The sequence below is a fragment of the Ictalurus furcatus genome, chromosome 21, assembly GCF_023375685.1.
Source record: "Ictalurus furcatus strain D&B chromosome 21, Billie_1.0, whole genome shotgun sequence".
Taxonomy (NCBI): domain Eukaryota; kingdom Metazoa; phylum Chordata; class Actinopteri; order Siluriformes; family Ictaluridae; genus Ictalurus; species Ictalurus furcatus.
Genome location: NC_071275.1, coordinates 18,826,515 through 18,841,383, shown reverse-complemented (window position 1 = coordinate 18,841,383; position 14,869 = coordinate 18,826,515). Strand labels below are relative to the sequence as shown.

General features: G+C 45.7%; 1 protein-coding gene across 1 annotated transcript in view; it reads right to left on the bottom strand.

Annotated features, from left to right (window-relative positions):
* Window positions 1–492: 492 nt before the first annotated feature.
* The window catches only part of LOC128624792 (chemokine-like protein TAFA-1), a 158,561-nt gene continuing 144,184 nt past the window's right edge, over window positions 493–14,869 (bottom strand). Inside the window, exons 3-4 of the mRNA XM_053652521.1 lie at window positions 1,813–1,937; window positions 493–763 (exon numbers count right to left, since the gene is read on the bottom strand). Of these exons, the coding sequence (XP_053508496.1) occupies window positions 755–763; window positions 1,813–1,937 (134 nt within the window). The 3' untranslated portion in view covers window positions 493–754. The remainder of the gene's footprint in view (window positions 764–1,812; window positions 1,938–14,869) is intronic.

Sequence of the window (14,869 nt, the reverse complement as noted above, 5' to 3'; positions counted from 1 at the left end):
CGACCGTGTGCTGACGCTAGCGTACGCGTAAAAACACGAAGTAGACCAGAGCCTTTAAAGTGCCCATGAAATGACCCGAGGGTCTTTTGTATGTGGTCTTGAACACACCCTGCCCTGATTGTTTCTGCGGTAAGACTGAGAACCCATGCTGCTGATGAGGGCTTGAGCTCATTTCTGGGCATTGATGTGTCTGAAATGTCTAAACGTTTTCATGTAAACTGGAATACACGTCTTCATAAAGCCAAGACACGTGTGAAAAGCTCCGAAACACCCCATTTGATTCCACGGGCACTTTAACAGACTGCACGGTTCAGCGGATACGTGACGTAAACAACCCCGTGTTTCTGCACGTGCACCAGTATTACATTTTAATTACAGTTCACATCAGACATATGACTGCTTACAGTGTTATAAAGGCTCATGGTATTACAGCAATCCTGTATTAACAGGACATTTGATACTATAATTAATGGCACCCCCCACAGTCCCGCAGATGCACATGGTGCTTTTTCATATGTATCCAAAACGAGACGTCTTGTTAAAGGACAGACTTTTACGCCAGGAGCACAAACACAGCGGAGTGATTCGGCCTACGTAGGCAGCCTCCTCTGGAGTAGGGTGTAGGGGTAGTGAGGATATTAATGTAATATTATTGTACAATGTGTAGAATGTGGTGATTGTTTCTGTGCTACAGTAAATAACGAGGAGAAGTCTTACCTGTGGAAAGCGGAGAATGATCCGGACTCGTCGCGGCTCAGTTTAGCTGGGTTTAAAAACGTTTAATCAGCCCACAGGAAACACTGAGAACATGTGCAGGGGAACAAAGCCCCCGCCAACCTGTCTGTATCTCTGTCAGTCTGTCTATGTCTGTCCAGCTGTCTGTCTTTTTTGCCTCATCTGTCTTTGTCTTTCTGTCTGCTTCTATCGGGGCGGCTGTGGTTCAGGTGGTAGAGCGGGTTGTACGCTGATCGTAGGGTTGGCGGTTTGATTCCCGGCCCACGTGACTCCACGTGTTGAAGTGTCCTCGGGTGAGACACTGAACCCTAAATTGCTCCCGATGGCACGTTAGCGCCTTGCATGGCAGCTCTGCTACAATTGGTGTGTGAGTGTGTGTGTGATGGGTGAACGAGACACAGTGTAAAGCGCTATATAAGTGCGCCATTTTATTTCTCTGTCTCTCTTTCTATCTGCCTGTCTCTCTCTCCGTCTGTTTTTTTCTTTCTGTCTGCATCAGTGTCTGTCTGTGTCTCTTCTTCTTCCCATCATGCCTAGCCAAAGTGTAATTTCCTTCTTCCTTTCTTTTCTCCGCCCTTACTTATTACTCTTCTGTCTAACAGGAGTCTGTCTGTCTTCCTTCCTTCCTTCCTTTCTTAACCGGTATGAACAGCAGTGTTGTTTTATGATGGTGTTTATGATGTTTTAGTTTATGATAAAATAAAGTCGGTTTTATTAAACACATTTCATTTCAGACACGTTTCTTTTTTTTTCTTCTTTTTTTTCCAGAAAAGGAAAACGCTATGATTTAAAGCTCCTGTGTGTCTCTGTGGCTTTAACGGTTCCACTTTTACTGAGCCACATAAATATACCACATCATCTCTCTGGTTCTCAGTGCGTTACAGCGTGCACACACACACACACACACACACACACACACACACACACTAAACTGTGGAAAAATTAAGCGTGACATATAACATTGAAAATATATATAACTGCCAAAGTCTTTGCTATTGTGAATAGGTTTGTATGTGTGTGTGTGTGTGTGTGTGTATGGTGTGTATAAATTGTGTGTGTAGGTCTCGAGGTTCTCACCCTGGTGGTTTTGATCTTGTTCCCGGAGGAACACATCCAGCCCGAGTTATCTGGCAGCGTTTTGCACTCTTCTCCTTCCAAACATGGCTCCATCTCACACCACCACTTCCCGATCACAATGGAGGCTGCACAGGACACACACACACACACACACACACACACACACACACACACACACACACACACACACACACACACACACACACACACTATAAGGTGAGAAGTTCTCTGTTGAGGGTAGTCTATGATAAGAACTGTGAACTTGTACGAGCAAACCGATGTGTGAAGATTCACCTAAAAGTAGAAGCTCCACATCCGAACAGAAGCTTCAACACGTCGAGGAGATCTCCTCCTCAGTTTATAAACCGAGTTTCAAATGTGCAGATGTGCGCCTGATGCGTTTTTCCAGCTGTGAAAATGCAGCTCAGGACCATGAGCCCCGCCGTACTTTGTCTGCCCTCCAATCGCTGCGGTTTGTTCCCTCAGAACTTTACCCCGAGTTATTACGACACGCCAGAGTTTCTCATACATTCTCATATTTTTATATATAAGATATATAAGATAAGGTGTCCAAAAAGTCTCCTTACATAAAGGAGATTACTCTTATTTAAATACCTAGTTTATATTAGATATATATATATATATATATATATATATATAGATTGTCTTCCACAAAAGAATGTATTGAGATCATTCTCATGGCTGGATCGGGAAGCTGTCGCAAGGTTGCGATGGACTCGAACGGGAAACATGGCGAGCACGTCACACACGACTTGTTGCCAAACTTATCAAATTCAGAACGACCGGACCAACTGGACCATGTGGATGTCGAGTGTCCGGTGTCGTGTGAGATCACGACGTGAGATCAGTCAAAGCCCTCGCACGTGAGTACAGCTCAAAGGTCTCATTCAGCAACAAACATCGCTGTGAAATTCCACGGAATTACAATTTCTCCAATTCAAGCAGTTTCCCGTGAAAAAAAACCTCGGCATCGCAAATTAAAATAAAATTTAAAAAAAACGCAGCGGAATCGAGCATTATTGGCTTTCTGGTCATCCTGATTTATTGTCACGTATTGTTTCTTTTTTTTAACTTAAACGTGCTATCACATTTTCACAAAACAAACCACTTTTTATTTTGAAAATTAGAAACAAACTCTGAAAATACACCATGAATAGACGCCCTTTATTTATTTATTTATTTTCCTGCATCGACTGAAGGCTATTTTCGGAAGAAGAGCTTCGTAGACTTGCGTCAGGTGACTAAAAGCAGAAGGTTGGATTTGATAAGATATAACGATGATGAGTCTTTATTGATCACGTATACATTACAGCACAGTGGAATTCTTTTTTACGCATACCCCAGCATGTCAGGAAGTTGGGGTCAGAGCGCAGGGTCAGCCATGATACAGCGCCCCCTGGAGCAGAGAGGGTTAAGGACCTTGCTCAAGGGCCCAACAGTGGCAGCTTGGCGGTGCTGGAGCTTGAACCCCCGACCTTCCGATCAGCCTTAACCACCAAACCTCCACTGCCCCAAAAAAAGTGATATTATATAGTGAACGTGAACTGGATCTGAACGTTAGCGCAGCGTTAGTTGCTGTTGCTGTCTGTCGTAAAAGCTCTAATCGCCGCTGTATTTCTGTATAGAGGCACGAAGACAAGGACGTAAAGCTCAGAATGAACGATGATTGCTTTATTACTCGGTTTCAGAAAGTGTTTTTTGTTCTCTCTGGTTAAATGAGCAAACTTGTACAGGAATGTGAGCACACAGATCGTTTAGCACGCCAGACTCCTTTACAACGAACACTACAGCGAAGCACTTCAGAACAGAAGAGCTTAAATAAATACATGCCCTTTGATTCGGTTTCCTCCCACTTCTGTTTCATAGGAGTTCTTCTTCTTTTCCTCACTTCAGAGACAGAAGCCAGACGAGCGCATTGAGATTCTGAGAGAGTGTGACTCGGGTTTGAAGGTTAAATGTCTAGCGCGAGTCGGCTTCCTTCACGCGTCTCCTCTGATCTCTGCTCCCGGCTTTACAAGGTAACAATCAATCAGTGTTAAAAAAAAAAAAAAAAAACCCCAAAAAACAACCAAAAAAACCCCTCCCTGCTGGATTAAAGAGTCGAGTCGAGAATGCCGCAGTGTTGTGCCGCTTTACGGCAGATACGGCGGTGCTTGAAAGTTTGTGACCCCTTTCGAAGTTTCCTAAAAGTACATAAAGAGAACCCAAATGAAACAAACGAGACAAAAACGGTTATGTTCGGTCATTTATTTATTGAGGAAAATGATCCGATATTACATTATCTGTGAGTGGCAAAAGTATGTGAACCTCTAGGATTAGCAGTTGATTTGAAGGTGAAATTAGATGATGACGATCGTGTGCGAGCGAGCGAGCGGGCGGGCGGGCGGGCGGGCGCCCCGTTTTTATTTAAAGAACAGGGGTCTATCAGCGTCTGATCTTCCCAACACGTGTTCGTGCAGATATAGAGAAACTTCTAAAGGGTTCACAAACTTTCAAGCACTACTGTGTGCACACAGCATCGTGATAAAGACACGTGGCTGCCTGGGAAAACCCTTCCCGAGGTGAAATTCTGATATTTGTTCACGTTTACAGCTCTGAAAACTGCGTCAAAGCAACTGATGTACGCATGGATTTAGTTTTCATTAAATACGTAGGACAATCTAAAATGAAAAACATGAGCATGAAAACTCTGTCTTTGCTGTACTGCGTGTGTGTTTAATTGTAATCTGAAGTTAATGGGTTTGAGACGCAGCAGCTGGTCCTAGTCCTTAACAGTTCATTCCGTGCTGAACTTTCGTACAATCCGGCAGAAAAGAATCGGGTTTTGATTTGTCGTGGTCGCACTGCTGTTGTAAATGAAAGATTGCCTCTCCATTTGTCTCTCACTCGTATGGGTCACTTTTCATGCTGCCTTATTTTGGCTGAAGTGATCTTGAGGTAATGTGATTTTCATAAGAGTTTTCCAGGCCAAGACGAATAGCTTCTCTCTCTCTCTCTCTCTCCCCATCTCTCTTTCTCTCTATCTCATTGTTTCTCTCTCTCTCTCTCTGAGAAGCCCATAACCTCTCAGACCCAGCTCAATTCCCTCCTCAATCCCACTGCAGGATTTGACAACAACGAGTCCATACCATCCAGGTTTAGAGATAATCACCACCGCAGAGACATCAGCACTTCACCATTATTCATCCCGCACTTCATGTTCCACTTCTCCCTACATCCCACATGAGCTCAGATGGAGGAGAGGTGGAGGGATGATGCTGAGGAAGAATGAGATATGGAGGGATGGTGCTGAGGAAGGATTAGAGATGGAGGGATGATGCTGAGGAAGGAGGAGAGATGAAGGGATGATGCTGAGGAAGGAGGAGAGATGGAGGGATGATGTTGAGGAAGGAGGAGAGATGGAGGGATGATGCTGAGGAAGGATTAGAGATGGAGGGATGATGCTGAGGAAGGAGGAGAGATGAAGGGATGATGCTGAGGAAGGAGGAGAGATGGAGGGATGGTGCTGAGGAAGGATTAGAGATGGAGGGATGATGCTGAGGAAGGAGGAGAGATGGAGGGATGATGCTGAGGAAGGAGGAGAAATCGAGGAATGATGCTGAGGAAGGATTAGAGATGGAGGGATGATGCTGAGGAAGGAGGAGAGATGAAGGGATGATGCTGAGGAAGGATTAGAGATGGAGGGATGATGCTGAGGAAGGAGGAGAGATGGAGGGATGATGCTGAGGAAGGATTAGAGATGGAGGGATGATGCTGAGGAAGGATTAGAGATGGAGGGATGATGCTGAGGAAGGAGGAGAGATGGAGGGATGATGCTGAGGAAGGATTAGAGATGGAGGGATGATGCTGAGGAAGGATTAGAGATGGAGGGATGATGCTGAGGAAGGATTAGAGATGGAGGGATGATGCTGAGGAAGGATTAGAGATGGAGGGATGATGCTGAGGAAGGATTAGAGATGGTGGGATGATGCTGAGGAAAAATGAGAGATGGAGGGATGATGCTGAGGAAGGATTAGAGATGGAGGGATAATGCTGAGGAAGGAGGAGAGATGGTGGGATGATGCTGAGGAAGGAGGAGATATGGAGGGATGATGCTGAGGAAGGATTAGAGATGGAGGAATGGTGCTGAGGAAGGAGGAGAGATGGTGGGATGATGCTGAGGAAGGAGGAGATATGGAGGGATGATGCTGAGGAAGGATTAGAGATGGAGGAATGGTGCTGAGGAAGGATTAGAGATGGAGGGATGATGCTGAGGAAGGATTAGAGATGGAGGAATGGTGCTGAGGAAGGATTAGAGATGGAGGGATGATGCTGAGGAAGGAGGAGATATGGAGGGATGATGCTGAGGAAGGATTAGAGATGGAGGGATGATGCTGAGGAAGGAGGAGAGATGGAGGGATGATGCTGAGGAAAAATGAGATATGGTGGGATGATGCTGAGGAAGGAGGAGAGATGGAGGGATGATGCTGAGGAAGGATTAGAGATGGAGGAATGGTGCTGAGGAAGGATTAGAGATGGAGGGATGATGCTGAGGAAAAATGAGATATGGAGGGATGATGCTGAGGAAGAATGAGAGATGGAGGGATGATGCTGAGGAAGGAGGAGAGATGGAGGGATGATGCTGAGGAAGGATTAGAGATGGAGGGATGATGCTGAGGAAGGAGGAGAGATGGAGGGATGATGCTGAGGAAGGAGGAGAGATGGAGGGATGATGCTGAGGAAGGATTAGAGATGGTGGGATGATGCTGAGGAAGAATGAGAGATGGAGGGATAATGCTGAGGAAGGAGGAGAGATGGAGGGATGATGCTGAGGAAAAATGAGATATGGTGGGATGATGCTGAGGAAGGAGGAGATATGGAGGGATGATGCTGAGGAAGGATTAGAGATGGAGGAATGGTGCTGAGGAAGGAGGAGAGATGGAGGGATGATGCTGAGGAAAAATGAGATATGGAGGGATGATGCTGAGGAAGAATGAGAGATGGAGGGATGATGCTGAGGAAGGAGGAGAGATGGAGGGATGATGCTGAGGAAGGAGAGATGGATGGACACTTGCACACGTTTATGTAGAGCGTCTGATATACAAGTCTCTGCGAATGAGCCGTTACTATAGAAACGATAACGTATTCGATCAAGCGCGTTAATATAAACCCTCAAAAAATTCAACACCGCTGTGGTACAATGTAATATTATTGTAAACGATACCTCGAGATTATGAAATTATTATTCAAGTAATTGTGTTCCGGCACATTCCTGGTCTCAGGCTGTGTTTCTGAAGTATGTGTTTGCCGAGAGATGACGTAAGACCACTGTATCACACTCTACAACAACCGGTAGAGGGAAAATAGTTTTGTAACACCCAGCAACAACTCTAGATGAAATCTTCTCCTCCATAACACGCTGCCTTATTCCATATTTACTGTTTTGCAGCTCTGAGAGAAGATATCTTGTGCAAACAGGTTTTTCATTAACGGTTAGCGCAGGACACACACTCCAGTGCTTTGATGTCCAATTGTCTATTGGAAATTGAAAAAGTATCGCCGCTGATGGTGGGGGGAGGGGGGGGGGGGGATGGGATGGGGGGGAGGAGGTGGAGCAGGAATCAATCCGGTGGGAATGAGAGCGAGCCGGAGCGACTGGGAAGAAGAACTCGGATTAAAAGTGTGCCACAGTGCCGGAGGTGTGAAAAATGAGGTGGCGTTTGTGCGGAAGATGAACGACGGCCACGGTCTCGCGCTGATGTCGATGAGATGAAAATACGTGCCGTGCCGTAAACAAACACCTACGGTCATGTGATCAGGGTTTACGGGTGACATGACGAGCAGCGGCGAGAGCTCGGGTTATTAAAATAAGGTTGCTGTTATGTCTGTGATTGAGGGACGGAAAAGGAGGACGAGGAGGCGTCTGTACAAGACCAGCATGCAGGATGGATGCGCAATTTGATCTCCGATTTGTCGTTTGTCTTCGTGTTTGTTTCTGCCTTCGTTTGCCAGTGATTTGTTCTTGCTTTTTTCCTCATCGCCTCATAATTATCTTCATGAGAAGTCAAACACCACGGACTCATTCGTTCCTTCATTCACACCATGTTAATGACGAACATCTGCTACTGATCCAATTAGTGCACTTGTCTATGAATTATGTATTACTGCCCTAATGGCGTAATCACTTTCTTACTTACATAATTCAATAAAAACAACACCATCGTTCATCTGAGAAATGAATTTCATTTTGTTCAGACAAACCGAGACGAGGTGTCTGTAGCAGAGTTCGGGATGTTACTCGGGAGATGAGGCGCTTGAAGTTCCTGGACGTGACGACGCAGCCGAGAGTAAATGTTTCCGTGGTCGAGGCAGCAGGCTTTGACCTATCCTGGCAGATGGACTTTCCACTCTCTCTCTCTCTGTCTCTCGGTCTCTGATGGGCAGTCGTGTGATGAGTCCTGAGGTCAGTGCTCCTGCTCCAAGAGCATTATCTGTCTGGCTCTCAGCCACATCCAGTCGGCGTGACCTTCCAAGCCTGGAGACGAGCCACGTTCCTTTTGTTTCCGTGTCCCTCCAACACTTTCCTGGCCACCAGACCCCCTCCTTCTGGGTCACCTGCTATCATAAAGTCGTAACATCAGCAACTTCGCATCATCCAGTTTTCCGTAGTGTCATTGTTCCCCAGGAGAGTGAGAGTGTGAGAGAGAGAGAGAGGAAATGGATTATTGGAGCAGGGCAGGACTCACGGGGGTTTCAGAGCTGCATGGCCCAGTCAGCAGTCTTTGTGGCGCTGCGGTGTTGGACTGGTTGCAGTGGAGGAAGTGTTATGAATGAGCAAGGTTCCCGTTCCAGCCAAGAAATCGTTCAGGTGTGATTCTTCACAGCAAAGGATCCATACCGAAATTGAAAAAAGTCAGGAAGAGAGAACGAAACACCAAAGGTTGTCTTGGCGCTACTGTTTTTTAAGAGTTCGGGGTTCCAACAGTAAAAAAATCACTGGCCACCGTGAATCTGATAGAAAAGAAATCAGCAGCAAAATCAAGCACTTTTGGCCACAACGATCACAAAAAAAACCCCCTCTGTGAAATCCTGTACGAACTGGGTATTAGTATGAATGCACATGTCAGTATTGATCTGAGAGACTACACTGTAATGTTCGGGAAAATATCAGTAATAAATGCCCAATTTCATTCCAGCACCAGCGAGCACAACAGATCTGGTACCAGGGGCGTCAATAGACCCTAAAATGTTCCTGAAAAATCAATGACTACGTGTACACGGACAGCAGTAATCTAATTATCGAGCTTATTCTGAATAAGACGGTATTCTGATTAAGGTGTTTACATGAGTAGAATATTTTAGAATATTCCTTTCATGTTCCCGTGTCACATGTTATAGAACATAGATGGATTAACGTTACACGTCATTACATCGCCATGTCACGCCTCCGACGTTCCCTCCAGAATTTCACGTATCGACATACAGTTGGTCTTCGTTATGGAACCGTATACAGTTTTGGGTGTTTTTATTTTTAATTTTACGAACACTTCAAGTGCAGTTAATTATTAGTCGTGCTGTACGTGCTGATAGACGACTGCTTGAAGCCGTGGGCTGCGTCCCAAACCGCGTACGTACCGTCTATATAGTAGCTGAGATACATGTACTTTGCCTACTATATAGCAGGTAAGTACGCGGTTTGGGACGCAGCCGTGCTCTCTTGTTTGCCGTCAAACGGTTGAGCGCCGCCGTGTGTGATCGTGTCCTGTCGCACAATGCGGTGAAAACTCTCACACGACGTTAATAGTGTGATTAAGGTGTGTACGTGTCTGTAATGCACGTCCATAATGCGACTAAAACAGGAATACTGCACACGTCTTAATTCCATTTGTGTTTACTTCGAGTATGACTTTAATCGGATTAAGGTCATCAATATTCTGTTTACATGCTAGTCTCTTAATCAGAGTATCGTCTTAATCGGGTTCGTATCGGATTATCGTTGTCCATGTAAACGTATTGACTGACTGATGAGCTAGATTACAGTAGATGCGTGGTGGCAGAGGGAAGAGGCGAGTATCATCAGTCAGGTGGGGGGGAAGCAGACAGCAGGGACAAACGTTGCATTTAAATGATCTACATTTCACTGCAGAATTTCATTTCACTCCTCCTCGAATAAATCTTTTATAACCTGGACCTTAATCCACAACAACGTCGACAAATTACCCAGATATGGCGAAAGTGTCAAAGCAGCCTTACGTTAACGCTTGCAACATAATAGGATTAAGGAAAATAAATAAATCAATGAATAAATAATTCTCCCAAAAGTCACCAGAATTGAATGCTTTGGTGCTGTTTTTGCAAAAATAATAATAATAAAATAATAAAATAATTCTCCCAAAATAATAATAAGACCCCCCTAGACATTTCGAAGTACTTTTGTAACTCTTCGGGGGGGGCTGTACACCTGTAGTGGTCAAACTCTACATACGCACCTGTCTGGTATCCATGCATCTCGTCTCTGCATAAAGAATATAAAAAAAAATAAAAGAAAGAAAGCGAGCCAACACAAACCCATAAATTAAGACGAATAAAACTCATTCATTTATGACAAAGGAAATGGTGCAGTATAAACGGAGGACGGGCCGGTCCGTCTGCATGGATCCGTAAACAGTAAACAAACGCCTCGGCTGATAGAAGCGCTCCATCCATCCATCCATCTTCTACCGCTTACTCCTTCTTCAGGGTCATGGGGAAACCTGGAGCCTATCCCAGGGAGCATCGGGCACAAGGCGGGTTACACCCTGGACACGGTGCCAGTCCATCACAGAGCACACTCACATACACACTCACACACCCATTCACACACTACGGACACTTTAGACACGCCGATCAGCCTACCATGCATGTCTTTGGACTGGGGGAGGAAACCGGAGTACCCGGAGGAAACCCCCGCAGCACGGGGAGAACACGCAAACTCCGCACACACAGGGCCACGGCGGGAATAGAAGCGCTCACATTTTATTATTTATTTATTTATTTATTATATTCTGTATGATGAAATACCTTTACTGCCATAGTAGTAAATGAAAACAATTCCCCTGATCGTTCATTTCATGCTCCCAGCTGTCTGTGCACTTGACCTTTTATGGAGTTTTGTGGGCGTCACCGCATGCAAATGAGCCGTGTTAGGAACGTGCCGTTACTTTGGTTTGGTTTGAATGACGCCCGTTTGTTGGCTAAAAGCAATACAGGATCAGCTATAGCCTTATCGGCATTTCACAAACAAATTTTATTTGCTAAAAAACCTTATTTTACGAATATATTTCTACAGATTACTTTAATAAACAGTCAGTTTATTCATCCTAACCCCCCTCCCCCCGCCCCCGGTGTTTACCTGATGTTAATATGCAATGTAATCTAACCCCCTACATGCACGTTAATCTTCCCCATACCTGTCAAAATCTGAATCCAACACCACGGTCGTTTACTCTTAATTCCTCTTAGCAGTCTGTACCTCGTACCTCCTCTCAGTCGGTTCGTTCACACTCTCACACCGCCGGATCGGAAACATTTATCGGGAATGAAAAACTAAAAATCGGGCTTAATGTACGCTCTGATTGCAGAAATGTCAAGGTAACCGGTCGTAAAAGCTACAACGGGAAACGAGGAGTGATTTTGGTATCGTTTTTATCCTCATTTCATGGATAGGAGGACATAATCTCATTAACATACCCAGAATGAACGGTAGAAAAAACCGGAAACGAGGACGGAAGGATGAGAGGAAGCAGGACCGTGGTAATACCGCTGGTTTCTTTCTAGGTCGAATTAGTTATTTTGTTAACAGCTGTCTGAATTCTTCTTATCGTGTGTTCTGCGTGTGAGTCTCGATCGGTGTGGGAAGCTCAGCTCTGTGTAGAGACCGAGTAAGAAGTCACGGGGGCGCTGCGTTCCGCTCGGAGCGCCGCACTCACTCCGGTCTCCATCACCGCGCCCTGACAGTCACCTTGTCGACGAGTCTTGATTAGCTGTGGATTTATGCTCATGTTCTGAGTCACTAAGCATGAAGTAAAGACGTAATGTGAACACCGGACATACACCTGGAACAACAACAGGCCGGGTAATTAAACATTGATCCTAACGATGGACGACGTCTGGGTCGGTAATGAGGTCACGGTGTCGGGCGAAAGCGTTAGATGATGACGTGATGATGTCATCATCTCCTCCAGTAGCAGCGGCGTATTGGATTGAATCTGACTGCTAAGCAACTTGATCGCTCTTCCGCTCATTATCGTTTCCATAGTCAGCGCTTGCCCTGAGACGCCGACGTTTCCGGGTTAATTTATTCACGTTTATGGTAGGAGTCTCTAGTGTAACGGTCAGATGTGAAGCTGCATCTTCAGGACAGAGGGGTTGAAGCTTTGCGGCTCGTTCTGCGGACGTTAAAGGTAACTATAAACGGATAAATAGTACAACGTTTTAAAACGAATGATCGATTGTTAGCGTTGGAAAAGCAGTGTTGTATAAGAGGAATAAAAGACCGTAGGACGTGCTGTTATACGAAGAGTCTACGTTGGGATGGTCACGGCGACTCTGCTTCACGTCGCGTAAACTGAAATCCGACGCTGGATTCGGAAACGTTTCGGCAAACGTCCGCGATGTTCTTCAGGCGTGATGTCGACGATGACGTGCGGACGTAGTGAATCCCACAGACGCCTGTAAAAGGTCACGTGCGCAGACCGCTGGGAGCACGAAACGAACGATGGCGGTCAAGGCTAGATATCATAAAAGCACGGTCAAGTTCTATGATTTGAAGCTGATTAAGTCGAGGTTTATAGTCTTTAGTCTTTTCATGCGTAAATTTACACGCGCTCAACGGCACGGATTACAGGATTTTCATGAATGCCGTATCCGGCTTGGTAAACGAGGCCCACTGGCTTGAGAGGACCAAAAAAAAAACCCCCAAGTCCTCCGTGACACTTGACTGGATTTAATTTCAATCAGTCCGAGTGATTGAGGTTTTACAGTTTCCGCTGCTCTTTCGCCGGCCCTCGCGAATCCTCCCTTCGCCTTTCGCACCGATCGATCGCGTCCAGCTCTGATTAAGAGTACAAAGCAATTACGCTTTAAATTTCCATGCTTTTTCCTGCCGGTGTTAATTTACAGTGCCGGTGGTCGGGGATCGATACGTCAGAGCCGCTTCCCCTGGGAAGGCCTCTCTTAAACACCGTCCCCCCCCCCTCCCCCTCCCCCTCCCCCGCTCCACATCACTGTCCTCCTGAGCGACGGAGTAAAGAATGAACTTGCCACTACTGCTTTGTGCCCTGGAGGCGCTCCAGCGACTTTGTCTCATCTTTATTTGAACTGAAGCTTGAGTTTTTATCCCTTTCTTCCTTTTTTTTTTTTGCCGCCCTTATCTCCTGCGCCGAGAAAAAGTTCCCGTAATGAGCTGATTGATTCTGTAAAAGTCTTTGCAGTTATGGAAACGGACTGCTTTTAAAGTGAGAGAAGATGTTGTTTAATGGCTCCAGTGTGGTGCTGAAGGTCACCGGTGGTGTCACTGCACTTTACCGAAGACGGCGCGTTATTAATGAGGGGCCGGAGAGCGGAGCCCCGGCCTGAAACCGCTCTCGGAGACCTCGCTCTGGCCCGAGCATCGTTATGCTGCATTAATCTCTGCTGGGTTCTGGCAGCCGGAGCTTGATAAGCCGCTCGTTCAGTGACACTGGGCTCTCGATCAGCACACCGTCACAGTCACCTACGACTAATGAGCACGCTCAGACAGGCCTTCTCGTCTGTGTTTGTGTGTGTGTGTGTGTGTGTCGGATCACAAGGGTGAAACGCATGATCCGAGAGCGATCGCGTCGACTTGTTAGGACAAGAGTCTCGTACGTTTGATTGCACTCGCCGAACATCTAATCCTCCTAATAAACAAAGAGGTCGTGTGTGGAATAACGATCAGCTGAACGACATGTAAATCTTCGCAGTTTTTTTTTTTACCGCATTATAATTTACGCGCTAAATACATGGAAATGGACACGCGAGGAAAACCCGTGCCAGCGAAGCGGGAGAGGGAACGTGAGCGAGAGACGGAGAGAAACGTATCGATGAAACGAAACATCGTAGCACGCGCGTTAGCCATGTTCGCAATTTTCCCTCATTGAATGAAACGTTATTTGTGCACGCGAGTGCACACACACGCACGCTGGGGTTCTCGGTATAAAAGTTGACACGTAGAAACATTTTCTACTCGAGGACCCTTGAGGATGCGGTGTTTTTTTTTTCATTAGGAAGAACCCTTCGTGGGTTTTTACTCGGAACCCTGCAGCAGTGTGTTGTCCCTCTGGGGGGGGGGGGGGGGGGGTACCTTTTAAAGGTTCTGTATGGGGAAACACTCTGTCACAAGGTTCTAGCAACTAGAAACTAGAACCTGTTTAGGAAGCAAAGGACCCATAACTAATTCAAAGAACCATTTAAGGAATTCTTTCACCATTTTTCGAACGAAAAGTGATGGCTAGGAAAGGCTTTAACACATTACTACAACAGTAGCAGAACCCTGGAACCTTGAGCGCTCTTTGGTTGTCACAGGGAAACACTAGGGTCCTAGCAGAAAGGCTTCCAAAACTAGAACCCGTATAGGAAGTTAAGAACTTATACGAAGAACCAGTGAAGGAACGCTTGAAGAACCATTTTTCTAAAAGTGAAGGTAATGAAAAGTTCCTGATTGGCTGTCAGAGTGGATTAAGTGTATCGATCAGCTGAATATGGTGTGCTATCTGTCCTCTGTTGAAGTATTACACTGTGTGCTGTTGTGTGAACATGTGTGTGTGTGTATGCGTGTGTATGTGTGTGCGTGTGTGTGTGCGTGCGTGTTCCCTCTGGAGGTTTGTCTAATGCACCGTGACAGCTCACCATGATGTCCATTAAAGGCCTCAAGCTAATCTGATAGACTCATAGACTAATAGACTCTGTCTATTATTATTATTATTATTATTATTATTATTATTATTATTATTATTAGTAGTAGTAGTAGTAGTAGTAGTGGTAGTATTGTATAAGTATT